The sequence below is a fragment of the Chlamydomonas reinhardtii genome, chromosome 13 (assembly GCF_000002595.2).
Source record: "Chlamydomonas reinhardtii strain CC-503 cw92 mt+ chromosome 13, whole genome shotgun sequence".
Taxonomy (NCBI): domain Eukaryota; kingdom Viridiplantae; phylum Chlorophyta; class Chlorophyceae; order Chlamydomonadales; family Chlamydomonadaceae; genus Chlamydomonas; species Chlamydomonas reinhardtii.
In genome coordinates, this window is record NC_057016.1 from 678757 (window position 1) to 706745 (window position 27989).

General features: G+C 64.9%; 3 protein-coding genes across 3 annotated transcripts; 2 read left to right on the plus strand and 1 right to left on the minus strand.

Moving 5' to 3' along the window:
- Positions 1–1470: 1470 nt before the first annotated feature.
- On the minus strand, positions 1471–13366 carry CHLRE_13g566350v5 (uncharacterized protein). Its single transcript, XM_043069281.1, has 16 exons — positions 13120–13366; positions 12917–13002; positions 12459–12783; positions 11584–12243; positions 10038–11231; positions 9499–9871; positions 8583–9322; positions 8138–8196; positions 7654–7774; positions 5999–7234; positions 5081–5605; positions 4768–4852; positions 3986–4422; positions 3784–3851; positions 3520–3633; positions 1471–3321 (listed from the first exon to the last, which is right to left on the minus strand). Exons 1-16 carry the CDS (start codon positions 13237–13239, stop codon positions 2178–2180), a joined length of 7287 nt encoding a protein of 2428 aa, XP_042917256.1. The 5' UTR covers positions 13240–13366; the 3' UTR covers positions 1471–2177.
- Positions 13367–13626: 260 nt separating this feature from the next.
- CHLRE_13g566400v5 (uncharacterized protein) lies at positions 13627–19368 on the plus strand. Its single transcript, XM_043069282.1, has 3 exons — positions 13627–15932; positions 16216–16443; positions 16610–19368. The coding sequence occupies exons 1-3, from the start codon at positions 14295–14297 to the stop codon at positions 18719–18721; spliced, it is 3978 nt and encodes a 1325-aa protein (XP_042917257.1). The 5' UTR covers positions 13627–14294; the 3' UTR covers positions 18722–19368.
- Positions 19369–20926: 1558 nt separating this feature from the next.
- On the plus strand, positions 20927–27662 carry CHLRE_13g566450v5 (uncharacterized protein). Its single transcript, XM_043069283.1, has 11 exons — positions 20927–21317; positions 21400–21721; positions 21813–21915; positions 22103–22240; positions 22880–23000; positions 23671–23818; positions 24015–24142; positions 24449–24528; positions 24795–24867; positions 25120–25272; positions 25526–27662. Exons 1-11 carry the CDS (start codon positions 21051–21053, stop codon positions 25610–25612), a joined length of 1620 nt encoding a protein of 539 aa, XP_042917258.1. The 5' UTR covers positions 20927–21050; the 3' UTR covers positions 25613–27662.
- The last annotated feature ends 327 nt before the right edge of the window (positions 27663–27989 follow it).

A 27989-nucleotide genomic window follows, 5' to 3' on the forward strand; every position in this document is an offset into this window, starting at 1 on the left:
GCACACAGACCTCTCGCGTGAGACGCCGCTTGACAAGTCACTACTGACGCGCTTGCGCCATCACAATAATGTATTAACCATTAAGTAAAAGGACCGGCAACCCGCTTCAAGCCAGAAGTCGCATGCGCGTTCCACCAAGAGTGTAATGTATGATGATGCTGACGGTTGCCACTTAAGTCTTTCCGGTGCCCGTTTCCGCGTGCGTTATCTATCCTACCAGCGCCGACTGCCACGCGCTACGTCTGACCGAGACGAACGGAGCAAGCAGCATAAGTCCACGTCACACACACGCACGCACGCACGCACGCACGCACACACACACACACACACACACACACACACACACACACACACACACACACACACCGCATGGGGATGCGCATTGTTCCCCTTTTTAAAACCCCGCACAGGCTGATGTCAACGCACGGTATCCCTCCCGTTTCCCTTCAGCAAGAGGGCTTAGATTGTGAACTCTTCGCCGCCCTGCACCTAAAACGTTGTAACTGCACAAAACGCAGCAAAATATTATCAAAGGTATCAGTACGGTACTTTATAATACAGGTAATGTGTGCCCAACATTCGGCGCCCGCCCTTGGCATTCGGTGACTGATGCTCATCCGCCCGCCTATCCGGCCCACGCCGCGTGCGCGTGCGTGACCCCACATCGGGAACGCAGCAGCAGTGCGTAACCCCCCCCCCCAAAAGACCACACATGCAACTGACCTGCCGCTGCACCTGCCTCCCACATCCACGATTATCGCGCTGCCCCCACCGGGCGGCCACAGCTGCTATGCCTTCCCTTCCACCGGGAACCGCTTCACCTGCTCGTGCAGTCTCGCTGATCGTTTGCAACGGATCTAACCAAAATCCATTCCGTCCGCAGCTAATGTCCCCTGATTGCACAGTGCCCCGTACGATGCCGTACATCCGTACACACCGCACGATCAACGCCCTGCTGCCGCAGTTTTACGAAAGCTAAATTGGTACCATACATGGGTGATGCCTAATTTTCTGAAGCGTGCACACTTTTGTGTTGTACCTTGTGCCACCACAACCTACGCATCCAGGCCACGGATAGGCAACAACTTAACGATGTGATGTCGGCCACAGTATGGAAATCATAGCAGTAGTTATGTATGCAACAAGCAGCATGCGTTCCCACGGCCACGCACAACTAACCACCTCAAACCATCTATGTATTTCAAACACGCACGCGCGTTCAATGGTTCTGCGTCTCACACACAAACTGCGGCGAGCATCATGCCATTCAGTCCATCTCGAACCAATTCAATAAGTTCAGATGGCAGCTATCGGAAAGAGTTCAGCATTTAAGCAAGAACCTTGCGGGACAGAAACGAAGCTTCTCCCAGCTTCTCCTCAGCAGCAGCTAGCTGAACCACCTGCCAACCCTCTCTATCTTATTTCACAGCACATCAAATGCCAACATGGTGTGTGTGTGTGTGTGTGTAGCAGAAAGGAATTGTCTCAACCAAGGGAACTATGTTCAAAGCTTCTGGGTGACTGGGCAACAGGTTTGGAGCTGCTTCAGATCAAGTTCAAATTCAGTGCAATTCGCGGCGCGGCTGCTTGCGCCCATGCACAGTTGCATGCATTGTTGAGATTTGCCCATGGCAGCCCACCTCTAGACCACACAACCACCCGGTCGTCCCTAACGACTGTTGAGCGTTCGCAACAATCTGAGCACCTTGCATGACAGCTGAGAGCTAGCACATACACGCCAAATTACTGTTGCCAGACTTTCCTTGGCACATATAATTTTATCAAAGCCTCAAAAAGTTAGCGGCGCATCGACCAAGGAACATACATGACTAGTGACCGCCCTGCAACTGTTGGTTCTGCACGAAAGCACGCAACGATAAAGAGCTACAATTATCACTACCGTAGTATTGTCTGCATGCATGACAGTGCGTGCAATTGGGATGCCAGGCATACATTATATCAACGCAATGCTCCCCCATGCGCGAGAGCAAAGAACTACTGACGTACCAGCCAACCAACCGGCGGGACATGATGAAAGCGAACCTCTCATTCAGTAAACGCGTAAACCACAATCAAGCTAGCTGCTATCTAGCAACCCTTGACTAGCTAGCACGCAGCAGACAACCATTGCTTGCAACTCAGCAACTCCGGCCGCCGGCGGGCCCAAGCGCGGCGTTTTATCCACTGGTCAGCCGCCGCCGTCCATCAGACTCCGCCGCCGCGACACCCACTGCGCCGAATGCCGATGCGGCCGCCGCCGCCGCCACTGCCCCTGCGTATCCTGCGTGCATGCCACCACTACCGCCGCCGCGGCCGCCACTGCCACCCAACAGCATCATCAGCAGTGGCTCATCCTCAGGCACAACCGCCACGCTGCCACCGCCGCCGCCGCCTCGAGGGCTCACATCGATGCCACCCAGCATCAGCGATTCCGTACAGTCGTAACCGCCGTAACCGCCACCGTAACCGCCGTAAGCGCCGCCGTCCGCACCTGCGCCCGCGACGTCCGAGATGACGTCAGCCAACGCCGGCGGCAGCGACGGTACTGGTAGTAATGAAGATGTGGTATCGTCGCCGTTGGCATTGCTTGGTTGGGCGTTGGGAGCAGTGGCAGGGTATGGCGGTTGGTACGGCCGTTGATACGGCGCCGCCACCAATTGCTGCTGCTGTTGCGGCCGCTGATGAAGGGGCGGCAGCGGCGGCGGCGGTGATGGCGACTGCGACCGCGGCTGCCGCTGAAGCAGCTGCGACTGTGACGCTCGATGCGCCTGCTCGGCAGCGGCAAACGCCGCCGCGACCGCCGCAGCCCCCGCTGCGCCCGGCGGCATGCCCGCCGGCTCCACGCCTGCTGCCGCTGCTGCACCTGGCGCGCGCGCGGGTGCGGGCGAGCTCACGCCAGGCGGTGAGACGTGGGCCGTGGCCGCCGTCACCAGGGCGGCAGCGGTGATGGGCGCGGGTCCCAGAGGCGTCAGTTGCCCCATGTCGGACCCAGCGATGGAAGCAGCAGACCCGCCGAGTCCTGCAGTTAACCCAGATCCCAATCCAAATCCACTGGTGACGCTCGGGATGGAGGTGATGGTGGTTCGGCGCATTGACAACGGCCACTGCTGCTGCTGCTGCTGATTTTGGGCTGGGTGCGGCCACGGTCTGGCAGTAGCAGCTGCAGCCGCAGCTGCAGCCGCGGAGGCTGTAGCAGCGGCAGCTGCTACTGCCGCCGCGGTGTCCTGCTGCGCGCGCAGCAGCTGCTGCAGCCGCTGCACCAGGGCGGCGGAGGTGGGTCGGCGGGCGGGGTCGTGCGCCCAGCAGGCAGAGGCCAGCGCGCTGCGGGTGGGTGTGTACGTGAATGGGGCGGGCAGGCAAGCAGGCGGTGGGCGGGGAAATGGTTAGTTGGATGGACAGGCCTTGACTGGAAGCGAAGCCGCACGGTACATGTATAGACATGGAAAGTATGTTGGAGGTTTGAGGTGCAGGTTGACACGCGGCGCCGGCCGGCCCACACAAGCACGCATGCACACGCACCTGTACTCGTGGGGCACGTGCGGCCCAAACACGGGCCTGACGCCGGAGAGCACCAGTCGCCCGACCTCGGGCGGCGACAGACCCGGATACACGGGCGCCAGGCATGCCAGCTCCCTGTGTGCGTGTGAGCCGTATACACACACGCGCGTGCGTGCGTGCGTGTCTTAGAGAAGCTAGAGGAACAAAACACGTCGTGTGTGCATGTGCCGCAGGTTGCCATGTAGATAGGGACATGATTCATAGAAGGACCGTACTACAACTCACCACATGACAATGCCCAACGCGTAGACATCCACGGACGCGTCAAGCCAGGCGCCGCGAACAAACACCTCCTGAGGCAGCAGCGGCGGCAGTAGCAGCGGCAGTAGCAGCGATGCATGTGAGACATGACACCACGTGACGCGACTTGAAGCCAATCGAGTGTAGCGCTGCGCCCTCTCCGCCTCTGCTGCCCAGCAGCACTCACCGGTGCGGCATGTGTGAAGCTCCCCACGGGCTGGTTCAGGGCGCGAAACCCAGGGGCAGGGGCAGCGACGGAGCCGCTGAGAGGACCGGAGTAGCCGCCAACGTGGGCGGCAGAAGCGGGCGACAGAGGAACTTCATCCGCCGTGGCATTTGCAGCCACCGCCGCAGTAGCACCCGCAGCAGCGGCAGACGGACTCGTCATGTTCCCGTTACTCGGCAAGCCGCCGCTGCCGCCGCCCGGCCATGTGCCGCCGCTGCGGCTGCTGCACGTGCGGCTGCAGCGGCCGCTGCCACCGCCGAGCGCGCCTGCCCCTGCTCCGTACTGCCCCTGTTGGTGCTGCTGCGGGGGTTGTGACAGCAGGCGCACGCAGCCGAAGTCGGACAGCTTGGCGGTCCAGCCGCGGGGGTCGCGTGGGCTGCTGCGTAGCAAGATGTTGCCTGCAATAAAACGAGTTCATTTGCACAACAGCACAAGTACGCAGGGTTACAGAGCAGCAAGATACATTCCAACAAGGCTTTGCGATCTGTCGATAAATGGTATCATGATGGCATCATGACAGGCAACACCACCACAGCGCCGACTAGCTGTCGCCCGCCGCCACCGCCGACTCTGACAGAGTCTGAGACAGCTGTCACATTGAAACACACACGACACACTGAAGCATTGACACCTTACTTGACACTAGAAGTCACACATAGATAGACACACACAGCGCCGCCGCTGCTCTACATCGTGGCTCCATCCTGCTCATCTCGATGTCAGGCATGCACGCATTCACTCACTCGGCTTGACGTCGCAGTGCGCCAGGCCGTGGCGGTGCAGGTGCCGCAGCGCCAGGACCACCTCCAGCAGCGTCGTGTAGATGGCCTGTGCGAGCATCGCCACATTATGTTCGCGTTAGCTTCGGGAGTTGTATTACTTTCTACCGGCATTGACGGAGCTGGAGTCAAAGAGCCATAGCCAGCGCGCCTATCTCACATCCAGCCGTGTGCGCAAGAATAACGATCGACACCAACTGACACGGCACAGCAGGACACGACGACGCAATCAGACAAGACGTAGGGCCATGCAGACCAAGCATCAGGATGGACGCACCCGCATGTCGAGAACGCGCCCGCCCCACACGCCGCCGCCGCCCGCGACCGCCGCCGCCTCCTCCTCCCACGGCTCGGGGGCACGCAACAGCCGGCCCGCCTCTGCTGCCGTCCTCAGGTCACCACCGTCGCAGTAATCCATCACTAGAGCCACGTGCTGCTGCTGCGGCTGTAGCGCCGCGTACACCGCCGGCTGTAGCAGTTGCATCTGCAGCTGCTGCTGCAAGTGCTGCTGCTGCGGCTGTAGCTGCACCACGGGCAGCCCCAGGTGCGGTACCAGGCTGCTCGGCACCAGCGCCAGCGGCCTTTCGGCTTCTGCTGCAGCCGCCGCGGATGCCGCATAGCTAGCAGTAGCAGCAGCCTCGGAGGCAGCAGGCGCATTGGCAGTAGCATGGGGCGGCGGTGGCGGCGGTTGGGTCATGACGAGCTGGACCTCTGTGTGGTAGCCGAAGAGCTGCACCAGGTGTGGGTGGCAAGGCAGCGCCGAACACACGGCCAGCTCGGCGGCGTTGCGGAGCATGGACACCTGCCACGTGACACGGACGTGCGCAACACACACACACACACACACACACACACACACACGGGGAGGTAAGTTCAGGTAACATCTGTAAACCTTCGCTTTGCTGCTGCATCGCATACACTGTCTTTGCGCAGTCTTTTCCTTGTGCCCTTTAACACACGCGGACACGCGGACACACGGACGAAAGCACATGTTTGTTTACGGACACATGGACACGTGATCACACAGATAGGGTGCACACAGCAGCACAGGTGGGCAGGAACAACCCGGGCAATGGAGAACGCGGACGGAGAGGCGCCAGCAAGGACAGGAGGAGACCGCCGTTTTCCCGCACGTCCCCACGCCCTCACAACCCCGCTGATTATCGGGATCGCTCACATGCACACGCACACGCACCTTGTTCATGTCGTGCTTGGCGGCAGCACCCACACCCAAAGCCGCGACCATGCGAGACCAATCCTCAATCTGCAGCACGCAGCTCCCAGCCGGAGCTCCGCCGCCGCCGCCGCCGCCGCCAGCACACCCATTATTCACAGAGTTGCTGCAGGGACCGCTCTGCAGGCCAGCGGCCGTAGCAGCAGTCGCAGCAGTCGTGCCACCCGGTGTGCCGGCAAAGGAACCCGCAAACACAGTAGCATTGCTGCTACTGCCGGCGGCGGCGCCGCCGTCTATTGACGCCGCGCCGAAGGCTGCAGCAGCTGCTGCCTGCGCCGCCAGACCGCAGCTAGTGGCGGCATGTGTGGCTGCAGCTGTTGCAGCCGCCGAATCGACGCTGACGCCCCGGACGCGGTACGGCTGCGGGCTGGCGGATGGCGACACACCCGCTGCTCCGCTACCAGCTGTAGCAGCAGTAGCAGCCGCAGCGGCGGCAGTAGCAGGACCTCCTGTCGGCATGTTGGCTGCAGCAAGCGGCGCCGGGGGCTCCGACGCAAAGCGTGTGGCGCGCATCCTGCTGCTGTTCGTAGTGCTGCTACTGCCGTAACCCATCGCGCCCTCCGCAAGACCCCCCGGTCCCGCCGCGGCAGTAGCACCGCCGCCGCGGCGGCTTGCGCTGGCGGCAGCACGAAAGCCCGTGCGAGAGCTGCTTGTGGGGGTTGTGGCAGAAGCAGCAGCGGCACCAGCAGCTGTAGCAGCTGCGACCGTGGCAGCCATGGTGCCGCCGCCGTTGCTACTGCCGCCGCTGGTGCCTGCGTCGCTGCCGCCGCCGCCGGCAGTAGCCCAACTGCCGCCGCCGCCACCCGGGGTCCTGCCGTTGTGCCGAATGGGCGTGCTGCTGTAGCTGTTGAAACTGTGGTGGGCGCCTGGAAGGTGTGGCGGCGGCGGCGGCGGCGGCGGGCTGGCGCCGCCGTATCCTACCGTGCCCGCTGACACACCTGACGCACGGGTCAGGCCGCCGGCAGCCGGAATTGCCAGCAGGCCGCCTGACCCCACGGATCCCAAAGGGGCAAGTCCAAGTCCGCTCACGTTGTGATGGTGGGTGTAGGCAGGGGTGGCGCTGGCGGTGTTGGCGGCGCTGATGGTTGTGTTGGCGCTGCTCGGGACGCCGCCGCTGCCAGTGGCGGGCAGCCAGGGTGCCGGGGGCGGCGGCGGCGTGGGTGTGGGTGTGGAGTAGGCGTCGGTGTAGGCACAGACCTGCGGCAGCACACGGCGGAGTAGGCAGCAAGCAGATGGGGACAGGGACGCGGCAAAAATGTTGGGACCTGGAAATTTGATGTGTGAGAAACGCATGCATGCCGCAGCAGCGCAGTGCCAGCCCCGCCTCACTCCCCGCCCCCACTGCTGCCACGCTTGCTTGCCGCCCCTGGCGAGTCGCTCGTGCTGGGTCCTGCAGAAGGCTCCGGCTGCTGCGGTGGGTGGATCCCGGAGCCCCACCGCCCAACAGCCCAGGACGCCCGCACCTCCGGCACCACCACTGGAGACACACACATGCGCACACGCATTCCCTATCTACCCTTTGCTCTCCAACACAATCACTATAAACCTTTCACAGACACACAGACACACAAACACACGCACACACACAGACTGGCAGCCCCCGCACCCCCGCCCACCTTGACCGCCACCTCCAGCGCGTGCAGTGTGCCGCGGAACACCACGCCTTGCCCGCCCCACCCCAGCGGCTCGCCCAGCGTCAGGGACGACAGCTCCTCGCACTGCCGCTCCGGCGTGCAGCTGTGTGTGTGTGTGTGTGTGTGTGTGTGTGTGTGTGTGTGTGTGTGTGGCGGGGGGGGGGTAGCCATCCATGGGATGGTGTGTATCAAATATGAAGTGGGGGGGGCGCGAGCACAATGGCATTGTGGGTGTGTGTGTGTGGGGAGGAAGGTGTGTGTGGGGGGGAGGAAGAGGTGTATGTGAGGTTGTGTGGGAAGGAAGGCCGGAGGAGCAGGACAACCAAGAGGTGAAGAGGAGCAGACCGAGAGGAAAAGAGACAGCTGGGTAGAGAGGGGGGCGGTCGAGGGAGCTGGTGGCATCCTAGGATGCAGCGCTGCAGACGCACACACGCATACACACGCACACGCATACACACGCACGCACCTGTCGGCGCGCTCCATGGCGCTCAAGGTCTGTGTGATGCTGCTGGTGATGGTCTGGATCTGTGATAAGGCGTGTGTGTGTGTGTGTGTGTGTGTGTGTGTGCGTGATTGAATGTGCGTGATTGAGTGAGTGTGTGTGTTGGAGAGCATAAGGAGCACGGGTCGTACATGTGTCTGACAGTCTAGAGCTGAGATAGATAGACTTCGCCGGGACCCGACCGGGCCAGTCGCACACACACACACACACACACACACACACACACACACACACACACACACACACACACACACACACACACACACACACACACACACACACATACACGCACGCACGCACGCACACACACACACACACACACACACACACACACACACACACACACACACCGGGCCCGGGCGGGTACGACGGCAGTGCGGCAGCACGTGGCGTGGCGTGTGTCACGTACCATGACTTGCATGGGCGAGATGGGGTGCGATGGGGTCATGCAGGCTGCCAGGCTGGTGTGCGCCGTGGCTGTAGCTGGTCCGACGCCGCCCATGGCAGTAGCACTGCCGCCGCCGCCAAGCGTCCGTATTAGATTGCCGCTGGTGAAATAAGCGGTCATGGGAGAATGGTTGCCAATTAAAGCAACGTCGCCGCCGCCGATGCTGACGGTGCCGTGGCCACCGCCGCCGCCAGTGCCGCAGCCACCCCTCACGTAGCAGTTTGTGGCGGTGCGGATCGGGCCCGCGCTCAAGGGCTGCGGACTGCGCCAACCCACAGCAGCCGACGCGGAGCGCCCGCCGGCGGCGGCACCAGCAGCAGCTGGCAGGTCACTGCTCCTGCCGCCGCCGCCACTGCCGCCGCCGCCGGTGCCAAAACCGCCACCAAAACCGCCACCTGGCGGCCGCGTCATGCACAGCGGTTGGCGGCGGTTAGAGAAGCTGCCGATGGCGCCGCTGACTGTAGAGACTCCAGGGCCGCCGCCGCTACAGTCGGCGCCGTTGCCGCCGCCGCCGCCGACACTGTCTGGCACAAAGCCGTCGGCTGTAGCAGCCCGCGCGGCGGCGGCGACGGCCACTAGGCCACTGCCACGGCCGTATGCGCCCCCGTACGACTGTTGCCGTACAGCGGCCACGCGTGCCGTGTCGAGTGGCGTGTCGTGCACGAGCCCAACGGTGTCCGGGCTGGCACCCCCACCCGCATCTGCACCAGCAGCAGCAAAGGAAGGGGCAGGAGCGGCACGGCATGCGTCAGGTAAGGGAGGCTGGCGTGGCGAGGGTGGGGACAGGCGGGTGGGTGAGCGGGTAGGTATGGCGTGGGTGGGGGGTGGGGCGGCACAGGTTAGACCACACGCATGTAACTGCGGTGTGACCACGCACCTGCATTCATCATGCCCAACAGCGTGCAAACCCGCTGCTGCTCCCGCGCGTGCATCCTGGCATTCCGCTCCTCCTCCTGCTCCTCTTGCTCCGTTTGCATCCTCCTGCGCTCCTGCTGCTGCTGCGCAGCCGCCTCAACGTCAGCATTCACAATGTCTTGAATGGCAGTAGCACCCGCAGCCGCAGTAGCCGCAGCCGCGGTGCGGCTGTGGCAGCCGCAGTGGCCGTCGTGGAGGAGTAGGTCCTGCCAGCAGGTAGCAGCTGTGACACCGGGGGCTGTAGCACCGGCGGCGGCGGCGGCGGCTGCAGCAGTGCCCGCCACGCTAGCTGGTGGCGGCAGTGACAGCGCCGCGCGCAGGGCTTCGTCACATATCTGCGCACGTGCGAGCAAAGTCATCCAGACGCCCAATGCATGGCTTGCTATTACAGTTGCTTTCGTCGCAGTTGCGTTTGCCATCCTAACGCATGATCAGCAGCCGCAGCAGCAACGGCAACACGTGTCGTAGCCGTTGACGCCACACATACCCATGCCGACCCACCTGCACGATGGTGGACGCATCCTGTGCTACCGTCGCCAGGAAGCCCTCCGCTATGGCGCCGCCACTGCACAGCACCAGACCAAGCACTGGCTGCCCCTGCGCCTGCGGCTGCACGGCCTGCTGCGCCTGGCCCGAGCTGCTACAGCCAACAGCTGCAGCAGCTGCATGCGGCGCTGCACACACCGCCGCCGCGGAGCCCACCGCGCCGCCGCCGCCGCCGCCAGCACCAGTGGCGTGGTAAGCGCCTGATGCTACAGCCTGCGATGAGGCGCTGGCTGCTACAGCCGGCGGCGCCGCCAGCCGCCGTGCGCCCATCATCACGTCGAGGGGCACGTGGCCCTCCTCCCGCATCAACTCGGCGGCGCAGTCCGGCAGTAGCACCGTGGCAGGCGCGGCAGTAGCAGCAGCGGCGGCAGCAGCCCGGCCCAAGAGCGTCAGCTCCGGGTCAACGCTCTGGACGCTACGGTTGTGGATGTGGCTGTAGCCGCGGCAGCCGGTGAGGCGGCGGCTGTCATGCTGCTGCTGCTGCTGCTGCTGCTGCAGCTGTAGCTGCTGCTGCAGCTGTAGCTGCAGGTGCGTCGAGAAGCTTGGGCGCTGGGGCAGCAGCAGGTGGTTGCATGCTACTGCCGACAGCGGCGTGCCGGGCTGTGAACACGTGGGCAGTAGCAGCGGGCTGTAGCACCAGTCCGTGTGCGGGGTCGCTGCCACTGCTGCTGCTGCTGTGGCAGCAGCGGCGAGTGCGTGTGACTCCAGAGGAAAGAAGGCGACCGTGGCTGCTGCCGCAGGCTTGGCGCTTTTCTGCTGTCGTTGACGTTGCTGCTGCTGTTGTGGTGGTGGTTGCAGGGGCGCTCCCGCTGCGGCTGCGTTGCCGCCGCCGGAGGTCTGGACCCCTCGAGGCCGCGGTCGCACCAGCTGAATGCAACCGCTGATGTCGGCAGCACCCACACCTGCTGCCGAGGGCGTGTGCGGGAACAGCATTGTGGCCGCCATCACTGAGAGCTGCTGCGGCGTGTGCCAAAGCTGGTGCCGGTCGTTGAGAAGCGCCTCCGCCCCGCTGCTCAGAACCCGCAGCAGCTCCCCCACACAGCAGCTGCTGCCGCTGCTACAGCCGCTGCTACTGCCGCCGCTGGCGCCGCCACCACCACCAGAGCCAGCCCTCGCACACTGGTACACCGCGGCTGCCAAGCCGCATGCCTGCGTCCACACCCGTTCGCGCACACGCCGGCAGCAAGGCAGCAGCGTGTCAGCACAGCGCATACAGCACACGACAGTTCAGCAGCACAGGTAGGGCAGCAGGTGTGGGCCAAGAGGGCACGACCGGACTGACACGTCAAACACACACGCTCGGCTTCGTTTTGTGGTTTGTAAACACATACGCACACACACGGACACGCACACAGATGCACACATGCACGCACGCACCCTCAATAACCCTTGGAGCCTTGCTATCCCACGCACGCTTAGAGGCCACTACTGTGCGTACATGCCCGTACACTGTATCCGGTGGCGCCGCTGCGCAAGCGTACGTACGGTCGTACGGACTCACCCTTCGCATCAGCGGCACGCGTTCTAGGCTAAAGCGGAACAGGAAGAAAGTCAGGAGGCGTGCCGCCGCCGCCGCCTCCTGCTCCTCCACCTCTCGAGGCAGTAGCACAGCTGGCTGCTCCTGTTCGTGCGCCGGTGGAGGCGGCGGTTTCGGTGTGGAGCCGCCCGTGGCGGCGGCGACGCCACAGCCGTCGCCGCCATCCGTGCTGCCGGTGCTGCCGCCGGGGCCGCTAGGAAAGGCATGCCCGTTTCTAAACCTGTTGGCGCCCGATACTGCCGAGCTTCTCCAGGAGAGGAAAGCTGACTTGACTTTGCCACCGCCGCCGCGTTTTGACTTGCCACTGGCGGCAGCAGTAGCCGCCGCCGCCGCCCCTTCCCTGACGGGAGTGGCTGCGGCGGCTGCGGCGGTTGCTACGGCCGGAGGGCCCCAGATGATTGTGAGAGCCCCCGCCAGCTCCTGCGCCCACCACAGCGGCACCAGCAGGAGGCGCCCGCCATCGTCCCTGCTGCTACAGCCGCCGCTGTCTTCACCAAAGCTGGTGCTGCTACAGCCGCCGCTTTCGCCACCAGCACGCTGTCGGCGGAGGCCCTCCTGCGGCTGCTGCTGCTGCTGCTGCGACGGCGGCATGTGAGCCGTGCCGAAGCCCGAACGAACGGCGACCTGTGGCGAGCGATCACAAGTAACGACATATGACATGAGCAGCTAGCCAGCTATCAGTCCTCACTCTACGTAGCACCAGCGACTGCTGGGCGCGGGCTGCATCGCGCATACACGCGCGTTTTCAACGGCGCCAGGCAGGGGGACGGTTGACACATGTGCGTGTTCACCCCTACCAACCTGTAACGAAGTTCACAAGGGATCGCTCGCACACCTACTTGTTCATGCAACAGCTTCGCAAACGCGGCGCCAAGGGCGTCGCCGAAGCAGCTGCTGCCAGCCAGCGGCGGCGTGGGCTGCTGCACTCCCGGGCTGTGGGCTTGCGCGCCGGCGGCATCGTTTGCGGTGTCGTCCCGATTAGGAACACTGTGAACTTGCGCGGTTACATCTAGTGGGCACCCGCTCGCCGCCTTCGGCGCCCATGCAGACTTGGCAGCTACAGGGATGACAGTACCCGGCTGGAAGCATTCGACAGCGGGACTGGCGCTGGGCGATGTTGCAACGATGACAAAGTGGATACCGTCGTCCGCCAACACGGCGAGGCTGCAAGCGCATTATGAATCCAACTTTATATAAAGTGCTTAACATTTATCATGTCCAAGGCGGCCAGCATGGCCGCTCAAGAGTCGGCCCACCATACGTGCGGAGCTCCTGCTCGTGACGTTCTCGCACTCACCTGACAGAGGCGGCGCCAAAATAGCTGCTGAGGGCCTTGAGTTTTTCCTCTCCGGTCAGTGACACATTGGCAACAATGTCGATAGCCTGCAGGCCCCGCAAACAGTAAAGCGGGAAATGGAGAATGCAAACGCCTGTCCGTCTTCCTACTGGACAAGTACTGCTCCTTTCACAAAATCTTATCTATGCTCTAGATATGATCACCTGCAGTCGATCCAGGTCGCGGGGCGCCCTCCTGGACAGCGTAGCGCCCTCGCCATTCCACAAGTCAGCCTCCACGCAGCCTCTAAAGCAGCAAATCAAATTTAAAACATTTCTCGGCATTCAACCCTTATCTGACAGCCCCGCAGTTGTGAACTTGCACCTAGTTTCAGCTAAAATATGCTGCTGCTTTGTTCTTATCCCTAGCCTGTTGACCTATGGACTAATGTGCAACATCTACATTGCTAACATGTATTGTGATGGTTCTCGGTTTTCCAGTCGACGTTTTATATGTGTGCGGTTTGCGGCCGCCCATCCCCCCCCGCTGTCTGACTGACGCCCCATCGCCATCACATGCACATGCACAAAGCACATGCAAATGCATGCACGATGGCGGTTCAACGCAGCATGATAGCCCATCGTCGACCGCTGTTTGTGCGCAACGAACCACACTGACCAGCCTGACTTCGTGTGCAACAAGGTAGTTTGCGCGATCTGAATTTACTCCATCTTAAACGTGTTCCTGTCATGGCTGGGAGCCCATGCCCGGCACAAGTGTAGACGAGAAGTCCAAGTTGGATCCTGCCTGCAGGCGTCAAATTGGCCCCTGCATAAGCAAATGTCATACAGCAATATGCTAACACGGCGCAGAAATCGCCAAAGACTTCAGTTTTGCTAACATGACACTGGGAGCCTCCTATCATGCAGACTGTTCCCTTGTTATGTCATATATGAACATCTGAAATATGATTCATCGCTCAGGGGCTGACCGAAGCTCCTATACAAGGAGCGCTTGCCAGCGTGCGCATTGGACCGCGTCGCTGATATCGCGGGGCTCGGCCTCCGCGTTGCATACATCCCTGCAGAGCGGCCCCGGTGCATCACACAGCGCATCCGAGCTGTGTGAGCGTGGCGATGGCGCAACCGATAGACTGGGTCGGCAGGGCCCCGTGCTGGGCCCCGCGTGGGCGCATTCGCTGCTCGCTCACAGCCGCGCCGCGGTTGCCGGTGGAAGCCAGCGGAGTCAACTGCAGGAGCTTGTGGTTGACACCAGCCCCAGCGGCCATCAGCACCGAACCAGCACAAGCGTCAGCGGGGGCGGGCACTCGCCATCGGAGCTCGGCACGCCATCGCGCGGCTCTCCTCCTGACGCCGGGGATGACGCACCCAGGGTTTCGATGCGACGACGGGCCGGCGCTGCCGGTTTCCTGACGGTCGCGCAGACCGGCCCTGCGCCCTGGCAGGGCAGCACTGCCAGCTACAACCGCGGCGGCAGCGGCAGCGACATCACCTGTGACATGGGCGGCAGTGGCACCCGCAGCCCACCCACCACCACCCGCAGCACCAGCAGCACCAGCAGCATCAGCAAAAGCAAAAGCATTACCACCACCACCACCATCATCAGCGATCGCAGCAGCAACGCCGGCCCGATGTCGGGCCCCCGGGGCGTGGGTATGGACGCTCGCGCCCTTACTCGGGAGATAAGCACGGCCCCGAGCTGGCGGCAGCTGGCGGAGGCGGTGGCCGCTGGCGGCGGGCCGGCGGCGCTCAATGAGATCCACCTGGCGGCCGCAATCAGCCGCCTGGCCAAGCTGGATCTGGATCTGAAGCGGGATCAAATTACGGATCTTGGGGTCCGGTCGGCGGTGCTGCACAGCGTAGCGCACAGTGGCGGCGGCGGCGGCAGCAGCAGCAGCGGCAGCAGAAGCAGCAGCTTTCAGCCTTTGACTGGGGCTGGGACAAGCCCGGCAAGCGTCGACACAGGCGGGGGCGGGGGCGCTAGCATCGGCCTAGCCGCAGGCGGCGCCGTGCATGGGACAGGCAGTGCGCCGTCACCACCGCCACCGCCGCCCCCTCCGCCGCCTGCTTCTCGGGGCTTGTCGCTATCTGGGTTCGGCCTTAACGCCCGAGCTGGCTCGTTGCCGCTGTCGGGGACGGTGGCGGCGCCGACGCCACCTGTGCCGCCGCCGCCGCCGCCTGCACTGCTGGGCCTCACACAGCGGGTGCAGCTGACGCAGTCGGTCGGTGTGGCGGGCGCGGGCGTGCGTGGCATGACGGCCGTAGCAGCGCCGACTGCTACTGCTGCTACTGCCGAGGTGCCCGGCACGCCACAGGAGCTGTGCGTGCTACTGCTGGAAGCGTTGGTACGGCGCTTGGGCGGTGGCGGCAGTCATGATGGTGGTGGTGGCGGTGATATCGGGGGTCGGTTCTCGGGGGTACCTGCAGGGCACCGTGCAAGCACGCGGGAGCCCGCGAGGACCCAGGGCCTGCAGCCGCAGCCGCAGCCGCAGCCGCAGCCGCCGCGCGTTCTGGCGAACAGCGTGTGGGGCGCGGTCCGGCTGTACCTTGACCTGTGGCCCCTCCACCAGCAACAGCAGCAGCAGCAGCAGCAACAGCAGCAGCAGCAACAGCAGCAGCAGCAGCAGCGTTCCGAGCGGGCGGCAGCGGCGGCGCTGCGTGCGCTGCTGTATCACGTGCCCGCCGCCGCCGCCACTCATTCGCTACAGCCGCAGCACGTGTCCAACTTGCTGTACAGCCTGGCCCGGCTGCAGCAGGCGGCACCGCACGTGCTGCTACTGCCGGGCTACCGGTCGGCACCTGCTACTGCCGGTGCTACTGCCGGTGCTGCAGTGGAGGAGGATGTGGAGCTGGACGTGGAGGGCCTGGCGAGGGCGCTGGCGGAAGCCGCTGCGCCGCTGCTGCAGGCGCAGGCGCACGCGGCGACTGAGGCGGCGGAGGTGGGGGCAAGTCCGGCGGCGGCGGCGGCGGCGGGGCGAAACGGCCAGCGGCCGCCGGAGGATGTATTTGGTCCACAGGTGCGGCCACGGGTTCTCAGTGGCTCGTGTCCCCGTGTATGATCATGATCAGGGTATGGCCTTCGTGAAGTAAGCGGGAACCCTGCACACGCCATTTGGCCGTGGTGCTCCCCACCCTTACTGCCCCGTCTAGTTGCAATCCCAACTCATCCCTGCCCTGCCCCACCCTGCCCCGCCACGCTGCCGTGCCCTACGCGACCCTGTCCCACACGCTGCCTTCCCTGCGCCACCCTGTCCCTCTGTCCCGCCACGCCGCCCTGTCCGCCGCGACTGCCACCACCAGGCCTTGGCCAACACGCTGTGGGCGCTGGCGGTGCTGGGCGCGCGCCCGCCGCAGCCCTGGCTGGCGGCGTGGCTGCGGGCGGCGGCGGCGGCGCTGCCGGCGGCGGACCCGCAGCACCTGTCCAACATGCTGTGGGCGATGGCACGGTTCCGGATCCAGCCCGGGGCGGCCTGGATCGCAGCGGCGCTGCAGGCAGCTGCGCGCAAGGCGCCCGCCTTCACACCGCAGGTGGGCGGCGGCGGCGGTGCAGGGGCGGCGGTGTAGGGGCTGTGGGGCACAGTGTGTGATTGTGTGTCGTCCCCGTCTTAATTGATATACAACTGGATCAGGCACCTTCCCATGCCTACGTATGTGTGTATGTGTGCATGTGTGATAATGTGTGGTTATGCTTCAGGGCCTGTGCAACACGCTGTGGGCTCTGGCCAAGCTGGAGTGTGCAGGTGCCCTGCTTGAGCCCCCGGCCCCCGCCTCGGCCTCGGGCTCCCAGCGTCCGCTGCTGCTGCCGCTGCTGGCCGGCCTCCGCAGTGTCGCTGGCAGCTGTAGCAGCCAAGACGTGGCCAACGGCATGTGGGCGCTGGCGCAGCTGCGGATGCTACTGCCGCATGCGGTGCAGCGGCGGCGGAAGCTGTTGTTGCTTCAGCAGCAGCAGCAGCAGCAGCAGCGGCGCACGAGGCACGAGCTGGTTGCTACTGCCAGCGGCGGCGGCGCCACCGCCGCCCGTGCAGTTGACGCGGCGCTGCAGGCGGCGGGCGAGGCTCTGCTACTGCGCTCCGCCCGCCAGCTGCACAGCTACAGCCCACAGCAGCTCGCCAACACCGTGTGGGCGGCGGAGCGGCTGGCGCTACAGCCGCCGCCGGAGTGGGCGGCGGCGCTGTGGCCGGCTGCTACAGCCAGCTTGGCGGCAATGCGGCCCGAAGAGCTGGTTGCTACAGCCATGGCGTGCGTGCGGCTGCGGCTACAGCCGCCGCCGGAGTGGATGGAGCGGCTGCTGGAGGTGACGGCGGAGATGATGGAGCGGGATGAGGCGGCGGAGGCGGAGCCTGAGGCAGGCGCGGAGGCGGGGCCCGAGGCGGAGGCAGGGCACGGCAGGGAGGTGGAGGCAGGGGCGCTTGCGGTGAGCAAGGAGCAGCCGCCGCCGGTGCACGCCACGGGTCGGCTGCTTGCCAGCCTGCTGTGGTGTGTGGCGGCGTGGCGGCCGCGGCTGCCGGCGCCCTGGACGGCGGCGGCACTGCGGCGGCTCGAAGCCCTGGCGGCTTCGGCACCGCCGCCGCTGCCGCCCGTTTCGCCATACTCGTCACCAGCATCGCTATTCACACCGCAGCGGAACGCCCAGCACGACGACCATGATGGCAATGATGATACTGGCAGCGCGGGCCGCCGGGCTGGGTTATTCGGACCCGGACCCGGGCCAGTGCCTGGGCCTGGCGGCGGTGGCCTGGAGCCGCAGCAGCTGGCGGCGGCGCTGCAGGCCCTCGCGCGCATGCGGCTGCGGCCAGACCGGCTGGTGCGCGGCTGGACCCGGCGGACAGTGGCGGCGCACGTGGACGCACAGCTGGCGGCGGCGGCAGCGGCCACCGATGCTGGTGATGACGATGGCAGTGATGCGATGGATGGGGCGCATGGCGAGGCGGCTGCGAGGCGAGGGTTGAGTGCTAATCGTCGCGGTGGGAGCGGCGGTGGTGGTGGGAGGGATGCCTGCGATGCGGTCTACCCGGACCCTCGGGCCGCGCGCATGATCCTGTGGTCGGCCGTGCACCTCAGTGACGACGCAGCCGACGCCGCCGGCGGTCGCCATCGCGGCGGCGGCCTGCCAGTCCGTGTGGTTGTGGCCCTGGCCCTGGCGGCGGCGGGCTGCAACGCCGGCAACGCCGCAACGGAGCGATCCGGGCAACCCGCTGCCGCGTGTACCGCTAACACGACCTCAGCAGCAGCAGCAGCAGCAGCAGCAGCAGCAGCTATATTTGATGGCGACGGTGCGGCTGCGCCGCGCGGCGCCAGTCTGGCGCTGTGGGCGCTGGCGGCCGGCGTGTCGGCGACGCCGCTGCCGGCGGCGCCGCTGCGACGGCTGGTGGCGGCGGCCGCCGCGGGCCTGCCGGCGGCGGGTGGTCGCGAGCTGGCGTCGCTGCTTCGCTCCCTAGCGGCGTTGGGTTTCCGGCCGGGGGCGCAGTTCCGGGCTGCGTTTGAGGCGCGGCTGGGGCAGCTGGTGGCGGTGGAGGCGCAGCAGGCGCTGATACAGGCGCATGCGCCACGGCAGCAGGGGCCCCAGCAGAAGCAGGCGTACGTGGGTGGTGGTGGTGGCGATGCAGATGCAGGTGTGGTGCTGGGGGCGGATGCGGGTGCGGGCTTCGGCGTCGACGACGAGGGCGAAGGTGCGCTACCGGCGGGGTGGGTGCAGGAAGCGGGCATCAGTGGGAAGCAGGCGGCGGCGGTGTTGCGGGGCTGTGCCGAGCTGCGGTGGCGACTGCCGGCGGGGCTGGAGGCTCGCCTGGAGGAGTTGCAGCTGTGAGGTGCTTTTGAACTTCTGTGACTGGCGTTCGTTATGGTTCCTGGTTGTAGGGATGTGCACCGCCCGCAACCGCACAGTCAGCTCGGTTCAGTCCGGGTTTTCTTTGCTGCTGTGAATGATTGAATGTGTCTGTGAATGTGTGTGTGTGTGTGTGTGTGTGTGTGTGTGTGTGTGTGTGTGTGTGTGTGTGTGTGTGTGTGTGTGTGTGTGTGTGTGTGTGTGTGTGTGTGTGTGTGTGTGTGTGTGTGTGTTGTGCGGCCGGGACTGGAACCGGTTGGAACCGGTTGGAGACGGGCGCGAGTTCGGCTTGAAGACAGTTACTGAAGACCGCGGTGGGGGGAAGGGGACTCACAGGCGCCTGTGGGTGTCTGGATGGTAAAGCGACAGGACGTGGCAGAACCGCGACTGCTGCGTACCGTAGATCTTGTGCAGCACTAGCGTCTCGCCACGCTGTAAGCTGTTGGTGACCTCGATGACCCCTGTGCGCGGAAGGGCAGTGCAGCTAGCTGCGGGGCTGCGTCCTGTGAGCTCTTGGGCGCCGTGTGGGTGGCACCAGTCGAGTACCGTAGTGGGCACGCACGGGCCCGTGCTATTGGCTCTTGGCTCGGATCCTGGCAGCTCTTGGATGGCTGAAACAACCCTTGTGCCCTCGTCCGGCTTCGTGTAGCCCCCAGGGGTGGCAGCTTCTGACGTCAGCTAGTGGTGTCGGGGTGCCAGGGGTGCATAGGGCGCGGCACGGCACAGGCAGAAGCCGCCAGGCCCCCCTGATGAGGGCCCCTGCCGCGGCCACTCGGCCAGGCCCAGTGGCCCACACGAACGCGACGCCCCAAAAGCCGTTTTGCAGTATCCGCAATTCCGCGACCCAGCACCACATTGACCACACCTGCAGATCAACTCCAGTGTGCAGTCCGTCCGCGCGCCTCCCGTACCATGCAGCGCCACAAGCCTAGACAAGCCCCCCTGCTTGCGTGGGGTTCTGGAATGAACAACCTCCCATCTCGCACTCATGGAGTCTCGGTCCCGGTATCGGTGTTATTCACAGGCCTGGAGTCCACTACCCCCCCCCCCCCGTTCAGTTTGGGCTGGCATCTACAACCCCCCCGCCCCACACACACACACCCTGGTTCTTCCTGCATGACTGGGCCACGATTTGAGGGGGTGGTGAGGCAGGGTTGGTGGTGGTGATGGAGTCCATGTCGGCCGGGTGTCGGGCCGTTGCAGGGGTGCCATCACATCAGTGCCACCACGGCGGCGGGGGTGGTGACGTGTAGCAGGCCAGCGGGACCACCCATGAGCGGGGCAGCAGCGCTAAGCGGGCGCAGGTAGTGGGCAGATTGGGGGTCGTGAGCAGATGATGACGAAATTTCAGGTAGGGCAGGACTTGCGGCCCTGCGCTGCGGTGGCGGCGACGGCGGTGGTGGTGGTGGAGGGCCTGGCCCCACCAGCAGCAGCAGCAGCGGTAGCGGCCCTGGGCCCGGCGGCAGCGGTCCTGGGCCCAGCAGTGGCGACGTGCATGTGCGTAGCAGTGGGTGCAGGCAAGGCCACGTGGAGGAGGACAGCACAGCGCCGCCCAACAAGCGGCGCCGGAGCGCAGGTTAAGGCCGGCCGGTGTCTGGTTAGCGGTCTTTGCTGGCAAGCATAGCACAGCACAGTAGCACCGCAGCAGTGAGGAGTGTTGTGGCTCGAGGATTTCCTGCTGTTTGGTTAATTGCTGGCTGTGTTTGTGCTTGTCAGCGGGACGTGGCTGGACGCATGGCGGGCCGTGGCTGTACGAACTGACCCCGGCGTGAGATGAGGTTACGCTTGCGGCCTCAGACTGGAGACGTGGCGTGGGCCCAGCCCACTTTCCCCTTGCGAGGGATAACCACTTCCTTGTCAGAGCAGGGCATGGGAAGATTGGGGCCAGCCCGGCCAGGTTCTGGACAGTTTCTGGCCGTTGGAACTTGGCCTCACACGTGTCAGGCGGTGCCCCCACGAGCGCCCCCCGGCCTGGACAGCCAGCGGCGTGAGCGGGACTCTCCTCCCCGGTTGTGTGCTAGTTTCACACAAACAGCGGGGTCTGGCAACGGGAATTCGGCTCAATGGACATGTTCTGCCGGGGGCTCGTACATGTCGGGCCTGGGGTGGCGGGCATGGGGGCATGGGCGCTGCCCGTCTCAACGTTGTAACAAGAAGCATTTCAAAGAAACGAATCGACCAGTCCTCCTTACTGCTTTGCTACCGTCTTTGAAATGTTCATAACTTAAGCTCAGCGCAACGAGCGCTTGCGTATACAATTTCTTCGTCTAGCCTTTTGCTGGGCCAGTTCTAGGCTGGCCCACCTTTAGGAATGCCGCTCTTTTCATGTTTCGGAGGGCCGCCGGCCCCCAAGGCAGCACCAGCTCAGTCAGCGCAACGCAATGCTCCTCCCAAGGATGAAGTGCCGAACCCGCTAGCAAGCACCCCGTCGCCAGCGTCCGCTCAGGCTTCACTAGGAGTATCTAAGCCGCTGGAGTCATCTGCGGAAGCGAAGGTTCTGGGGCAAGCTGGAAGCAGTGCACTGTCGCAGAACCAGTCGGGTGAAAAGGCCGGCAGCGACTTCACCCGGAGCACGCAGGTGTGGTGTACGTAATGTTTGCTGTGTAACTGCTTGCCGTAAAAGTTCCATGAGCGTGAACCAGTAGGCGCTGCATCTGCAGAATGCCTCGGCCTCGGACAAGGACAAAGGAGGCACGCGGGGCTCCGGAGACGCGCCACAATCGACGCCGGAACAGATGCAGTCCTCAGACCCGGCAGACGGGGGGCTGGAGCTCTCCACTGGCGACAAAAAAGTGGTCCCCGCGCCAACAGCGATACCGCCGGTACCGGGCCAGCCGGGGTGCTACACCCACAGCCTGAAGCTCACAAGCGAGCAGACCCTGTGCCAGTCGAACATGCAGCTGTGTCGACCCGAAGAGCTGGTCGGAGACATCAAGGACTTGGCCTTCATCGGGAACGGGTCTTTCGCCGCGGTCTTCAAGGGTGAGCCTTTGCATGCAGTTCTGGACCAGGAAGGTGCTGGTTCATGGAAACAGCGCAGGACACTAAGGCTTCGGGGTCGGTTTCCGAACAGGACTCTGGCAAGACGCGAAGGTGGCCATCAAGTTCGTGGTCTCCGACAGCTTAAACTCAAATAGCGTGACGCTACGAGAGTCTCTGCTGGGCCAGCTACTCAGGTGAGTCGCATGTCGACAGGAGCGGCAACGCCGTTTTTGCGGGCCGCACCTCACAGAAATCGCTCGCAGGCAGGCTTTTTCAATATAAAGCGGAGCGAGCTGAAAGGGGCGCAGGGGGAGGCAGGGGACGCTGCTCCGGCTGGGTGTATCACTAAGCTCCCCCATCCCTGCTCTGCGATGCTTGCAGCCACCCCAACGTCATCCAGACCTACACGACGCGGTGCGCACTCATGGACGACGAGTCGCTTCACACCATCCACGGCGCGGCAACGGAGGACGCGCGGCGGCTCAGCGGCGACAGCTTGCGCTTCGTCAGCGGCGACGGGTGCGTGCGGGCAGCAGGCGCCGAGTCTCGGGCTGGGTGCGGGCTGGCTGGCTGGGGCAGGCATCGGGGTGTGTGGAAGGTCAGGCGGGGTTTCGAAGCAGGCACGCCAGGCAGCGCGGCTGGAGCATCGCTCATGGTGCAAGAGGCCGGCCGGTCTAGGCGGGCAGGGGCACGGGCAGGGGCACCGGCAGGGGCACGTCTGAGCACACACAACATGCCGCTCAGGCCAGCTTGGCGACGCGGAGGATGGGGCGGAAGAACCGCCCTGCCGCGCCGCGCGTGCCCGGGGGCGGGGCACAGACTGGCGCAGTGGGTTTGCTCAGGGGGGATCGATCTGCTGTCTGGGCGTGGGGTTTACGGAAGACAACTGGCGCCACGACCGTTGGCGGCCGCGCCGTGGCTGGAGGGTGTCAGCGGTTCGTAGTGAGGGGGCCTTCCGGATGCGGAGCTGGTGAGGCCCAGCTGCTGCCCATGCGCGTGCACGTGAGAGAGGGCCAGCATGACACCACTCCTGCCAGAGTCAGGGCCGCCGCATACGGCACCACCACTGCAACCCCACCACCCCTGCCTCCCCTGACCTAAACATCGCCCACTCCAAAACAACCCCTCCTCCCACCCCTCCCACTCCCACGTCCGCAGCTTCGGCGACCCGCGGCACAAGGCGGGCGGCGGCACCATCTCCGTGTCCAACATCCTGCTGCAGCTGCAGGTCAAGCCGGGCCAGTACGTGGCGGTGGTCATCATGGAGTACGCCGACAGGGTGGGTGGCGGCTGGGGGTGGGGAGGAGGGTAGGGGGAGGAGGGAGGGAGGGAGGGGGGTACAGGACCAAATCTAAAGTCAAGGTGAAAGTGCGCTGGACTGCACTGCACACTGGTGGCGAGGGCGATGGAGGTGGGGGTGGGGGCGGCGCGGTGGCAGGGACGGCGAGCGGCTGGGGCGTGGGGTGGAGGTCGTGGGAAAAGGTCGGGAGAAGTTTTGGGGCAGGTAGCTGGTATGGAGGCGGAGGCGTGGGAAAGGAGGGAGGGGCGCAGGGGAGGAGGTTGCAGGAGCAGGCGGCGGCGGGGGATGAGTATTGCACGGGGGATGGAAACCGTGGGAGGGGAGGCTGGGGAGCATGACAATGAAACGGGAGCAGGGGCGGTGCAACCAGCTTGGCTTGGTTTCTTTGAAAGTGTGTGGTGAAGACCCGCGGCAGTGTCCACAGCAGGCGCCGGAAGGCTGAGGAGCGTGGCAGGAAGGCCGTGCTCACTTCGGCCACCTCCCACAGCCCTTGATCCCCTTTGCCGCACTGCTCGCCGTGCCCCTGCTTCCACCTCTCACCCTCACCTCTTTGGCGCCACGCGCACCAAAACCCCACACGGCACTGCACACGTGTGAGCTGCTGATCACTCTGCCTTGCATGGACGGCTGCTCCCGCACGCCCCCACAGGGCACGCTGCAGGAGGCCATCTACAAGCGGCAGGTCTTCCGGGAAAGCCCGCGCTGGAACAAGCGCATCGCGGCGCGCGCGCTGTTCCGCACGGCACGCGAGATCGCGCTGGGCATGAAGCACCTGCACAGCAGCAACATCCTGCACGGTGCGTGTCCGAGTGCGTCTGGCTGTTTATGTGTGTGTCTGTGTGTGTCTGTGTGTGTCCATCCGCCAACAAGCCTTGCCCTGTTGTCCTTTGCCCTGTCGCCCTCGTCCTCGTGCCGCGCGCCCACCGCCCCCTCGCGCCCGGCCCTCACGCCCTCCTCTCCCTCTCCTCTCCTGCACCTGCACTCGCCTCTCAGGCGACCTGAAGCCGGGCAACGTGCTGCTGACGTCGGCGCGTGTGGACCGGCGCGGCTTCATCGCCAAGCTGGCGGACTTCGGGCTCAGCCACGTGGCGCACGGGCCCATCGCCACCAACACGTGGGGGGTGAGTGGGCGGGCAGACGTAGAGCGGGGAGGGGCTCGGCGTGGGTGGAGGGTAGCAGCAGTGCATCGGGGGCCCGTGGCTGGGGCGGGTGCGGACCCAGTTGGGATGCGAGCGGTCTGATGCGAGCAGGGGCACGCCCCACCTCCTCGCATCAACACCCGCTCTGTTACCTGCGCTGTACCTGGCGCTCCACTCCTCCACCTCGCCTCCTCCCCACCTCGCCTCCTCCCCACCTCACCTCCGCACCTCCCCATCTCCGCACCTCGCCTCCCCGCCGCTCCACCTCCCCCACCCACCTCACTGCAGACGCTGCGCTACATGGCCCCGGAGCACTTCAGCGGCACCATGTCCAAGGCCACGGACGTGTTCGCGTTCGGCATGCTGCTGTGAGGCCGGGCTAGGCTAAGCTGTGTGTGTGCTCCGGGGTCGGGTTTGGGGTCGGGGCCGGGCATTGTAGGCGCTGTGTGGGGTCCTGCGGCGAGTACTGCGGTACCCTTGTGGCACTTGCCCGACCCGTGACCTGAGCGTGTCTGATACCTTGTTCCAAACACGGGTCCAGCCCACTGCGCCGGCGCTTGCACCCATGCCTGTGCCTGACCGCCGCCCTACCTCCTGGCCCTAACTCCGCCCTACGGCCCGGCTGGCACTGCAGGTGGGAGATGGTGACGGGCAAGAAGCCGTACGAGAACATGACGCAGGGGGAGGTCATCCAGTCCGTGTCGCAGGTGCGCGCGGGTGCTAGCGGCGGCCGCATTGGGGCTGGGCGGCTGTCTAACAACCTGGTCGCCATTCGTTTCGGGGCATGCATGCACAAGCCTTGCTAGCGCCTGCATCCCCCTCTCCCCTTGCCTCCCCTCACCCATCAAATCCCTGCTTCTCACCCTCTCCCAGCTTTCCCTCCTCCTCATCCTCCTCCCACCCCATTTCCTTAGCTGATCATGAATGTAACCCCACCCCATCCCGCCCCCACCCCACAGGGCCTGCGGCCCCAGTGGCCCCCCGACTGCTTCCCGCACCTGGAGTACCTGGGCAAGCGCTGCATCGCGCACAACCCCGCGGACCGGCCCACCTTTGGCGAGATCGTCAAGGAGCTGGAGGACATGGAGGTCATGCTGCGCGAGCTGCTGCAGGTGCGGAGGGGGAGGGGGGGGTTGCAGATGCCAGCCCAAACTGATCCGAACCCAATTCACAAGAGCGAGGGGGGGCCAAGAAGGGGCGAAGGAGGGGAGGGGAAAGGAGCGTGTCTGTCACAACTTTGAGGTGCCGACGCCAGGGGGTGCTTTGATAGTGCAGACGCTGGGAGGGGGGCTTGTTTGTGGAGCCGGAGCAGCAGCAGCAGCAGCAGCAATGCGCCCTGCCCCGTTTTCCTCCTCCCTGCGCCAGGCCACGCGGGAGTCCACCGGCATGGGCGCGGCGGGTGGGCCGGGCGGCAGCACCTCGCAGGCGGGCGCGGAGGGGCAGCAGCAATGACCCGGCCCGGAGGCACCCGCCGGCGTGCGGGAGGCCGCTGGCGGGCCCGGACCCGGCACAAGCAGCCAGGCGCCGGAGGCGTGAGCGGCTGTGTGTGGGATCTGGCGTGCCATCGGCGGCAGCAGGAGCAGTGACAGCAGAGGCGGGGGGGGGGGGGGAGCAGCAGTGGCAGCAGCGCAAGGATCGGGAGGAGCGCCAGTCGGCGTGGGGGTGGGGGAGCCTCAGGCTGTGAGGGTAGCTGGCGGCGCGGGGCTGTGCAGGCAACGGCCGGCGGCCGGCGGCCGGGCCGCACGGCTGCAGTTGCGGCTGCGGTAAGCATACTTGTCTTGGCACCGCGGCGGGGGGCGATGGGCGCGTGTGGTTGGGTGGGGGGCCGTAGAGGGGCGGAGGACATACGCACACGCAGATGGCGGGCTGCTGCCACGGCGTTTGCCCGGCGTCAGCAGTTGCGCGGCCTGCTGTCACAGCGGCCGCGCGCACGCCATGCACGCGCCCGGCCGCCGGACTGGTGCAGCGACGGAGAAGCGCACTGGCGGCGTCGCGCGTCCATGTGTTTAGCCTTGTGCATACGTCACCGGCTACGGCCGAGCCACGCCAGCTGGAGGAGGACAGCCGTTGCGGCACACGCGGCACATACGGCTGCAGAACTATTCGAATGAGTGGAACCCACTGCTTACCTGGCGGCAGCTACAGCAGCAACTGCAGCTGCGGCGGCAGGGCCGGCCGTGCTCAAGGGCGGCTGTGCCGAGTGGCTTACTCATGCCCCGCCGCGGGGGATTTCTGTTCATCTGTTCATCCATGCGCGGGCGCGGTAAGGCGGGTTGACAGAGGTACGGTGTTGACGGAGTTGTAGCTCTTGCGAGAGGAGAGCTGCTGCAGCTGACGGCACGAGTGCTGGCCGGGCCGGCGGCCAGTGAAACGGGATCGGCAGTGGACGGATCGGCAGGACACACGTGTGCGCTTGGATGTTTCAAAGGCACCCGCTCGTGCCGTATATGCATTTGTGCTTCTGTATCTCATCTGCCGTTGGAGAGGGCAAAAGCGTTGGCAGCTGCGTGGATGCTGCCGACTGCTGACACAGAGGTCAAGAGGTACACACGGAGAACAGACACTTGCGACCAATGCCAACACCGCATGCTGGGGCGGCGGTGCGCCCACACCGCCGGGCCAGAGAGCTCGGCGGCGGCGTGCTTATCGATGGTCCCACAGGTGTGTTTAGCTTGCCTGAAGACTGGGCCGGCATGTGGGTTGCGCGTAGCAGAGAACGAGGATTATTGCGTAGCGCGTGTGTATCGCAATTGTCTACTAAAGCATTTGTGTGTGTTGGACGTCCGGGACGATTGCTGTGTGAAGTGAGCCGTGCGCGGCTGACCGGGCAGGGAGGGTCCGGTGTTTGTTGTTGGACGTACGGTATGTGGGTGTGTGGAGGGATGGGGGCTTGTCCCTGTGTTGCGTGTGAAGCATTGCTACCCGCCGAAGAAGGGGCGAGGCACAGGCTTGTTGGTCGGCTGCGGCGCTCCGGCGCTTTTGCACGGGGTCCCTCGGAAGGATGTGTACCTGTTGCGGCCTACAAGGCCTGTGTTGGTAAACAAACAATGGTACAGGTTTTTAGGTTTTACACAGGCATGATGCGGTTTGTCGGTCGGGGAGGAAGGCGGGCAAGGCTGCGAGTGCACGGGCATGGCGCTAGGTGCGGGCCGATGGCTGGGCTGCAGGGGTGCTTGGCTGGCAGCCATTGGCTGGCTGGGGCGCCTTGATCGCGAGGGTGGCAGCGGCCGTTGCGGCGGCAGTGCCTGGGGCCAGGGCCTGGTGGGCCGCGCAAGCGTGCTGCTAGGCGTGGCACGGAGCCAATCAGGCGTGCAGCACGGGTGGAGCCGGCAGGGGGTGTTCACTCAAGTGCAAGGCGTGCGTTGGTTGAATGTTACTGATGTGTGGCGGGGGTTCGAGACGGAGAAACGGGACATCCAATGACTTGTGTGCATGGTGTGCGAGCTGCTAATAACGGATTGCCGATTCCTCTCAGCGCTAGATTGTGTAACACGGTCCGTGATGTGCTATCGGACAGCCTGTTCAGCGCTAGCCCTCGTACACCGTTCCGGTTGTCGCCTGTCCTAGGCGTAGGCCAAACACAATGTTGCTTCGTGTGGGAACGCGGCGAGTGCGACAGAGCCTCGGGTGCCCCCGGTCGGCTGGACAGTGACAGTCCGGTCGGCTGTAACACGCTTCCCTGCCGCTTTCACCAACCCTCGCGGGCAAGACCAGAAATTACGTTGGCGTTCGCGTTCGCCAGCGACCTTTGTCGGTCTATCCGAGGTGTGCGGGAACCTCCATACCCATCAGTACCGTCCAGCTCTACAGAATGCGGCCGCTTGTACGG

Excerpts from the sequence above, each read along its gene's own strand:
- CHLRE_13g566350v5 (XM_043069281.1), bottom strand. The coding sequence starts at position 13,239 with ATGCCGAGAAATGTTTTAAATTTGATTTGCTGCTTTAGAGGCTGCGTG. Across the intron at positions 11,232-11,583 it reads GCGTGCCGCTGATGCGAAGG|GCATGCGGCTTGGCAGCCGC; the intron begins GTGAGTCCGTAC and ends GTGTGGACGCAG. Across the intron at positions 4,423-4,767 it reads GCACTGCGACGTCAAGCCGA|GCAACATCTTGCTACGCAGC; the intron begins GTGAGTGAATGC and ends GTTTTATTGCAG.
- CHLRE_13g566400v5 (XM_043069282.1), top strand. The coding sequence starts at position 14,295 with ATGCGACGACGGGCCGGCGCTGCCGGTTTCCTGACGGTCGCGCAGACC. Across the intron at positions 15,933-16,215 it reads AGGATGTATTTGGTCCACAG|GCCTTGGCCAACACGCTGTG; the intron begins GTGCGGCCACGG and ends TGCCACCACCAG. Across the intron at positions 16,444-16,609 it reads CGCCCGCCTTCACACCGCAG|GGCCTGTGCAACACGCTGTG; the intron begins GTGGGCGGCGGC and ends GTTATGCTTCAG.
- CHLRE_13g566450v5 (XM_043069283.1), top strand. The coding sequence starts at position 21,051 with ATGCCGCTCTTTTCATGTTTCGGAGGGCCGCCGGCCCCCAAGGCAGCA. Across the intron at positions 21,722-21,812 it reads TTTCGCCGCGGTCTTCAAGG|GACTCTGGCAAGACGCGAAG; the intron begins GTGAGCCTTTGC and ends GTTTCCGAACAG. Across the intron at positions 22,241-22,879 it reads CGCTTCGTCAGCGGCGACGG|CTTCGGCGACCCGCGGCACA; the intron begins GTGCGTGCGGGC and ends CCACGTCCGCAG.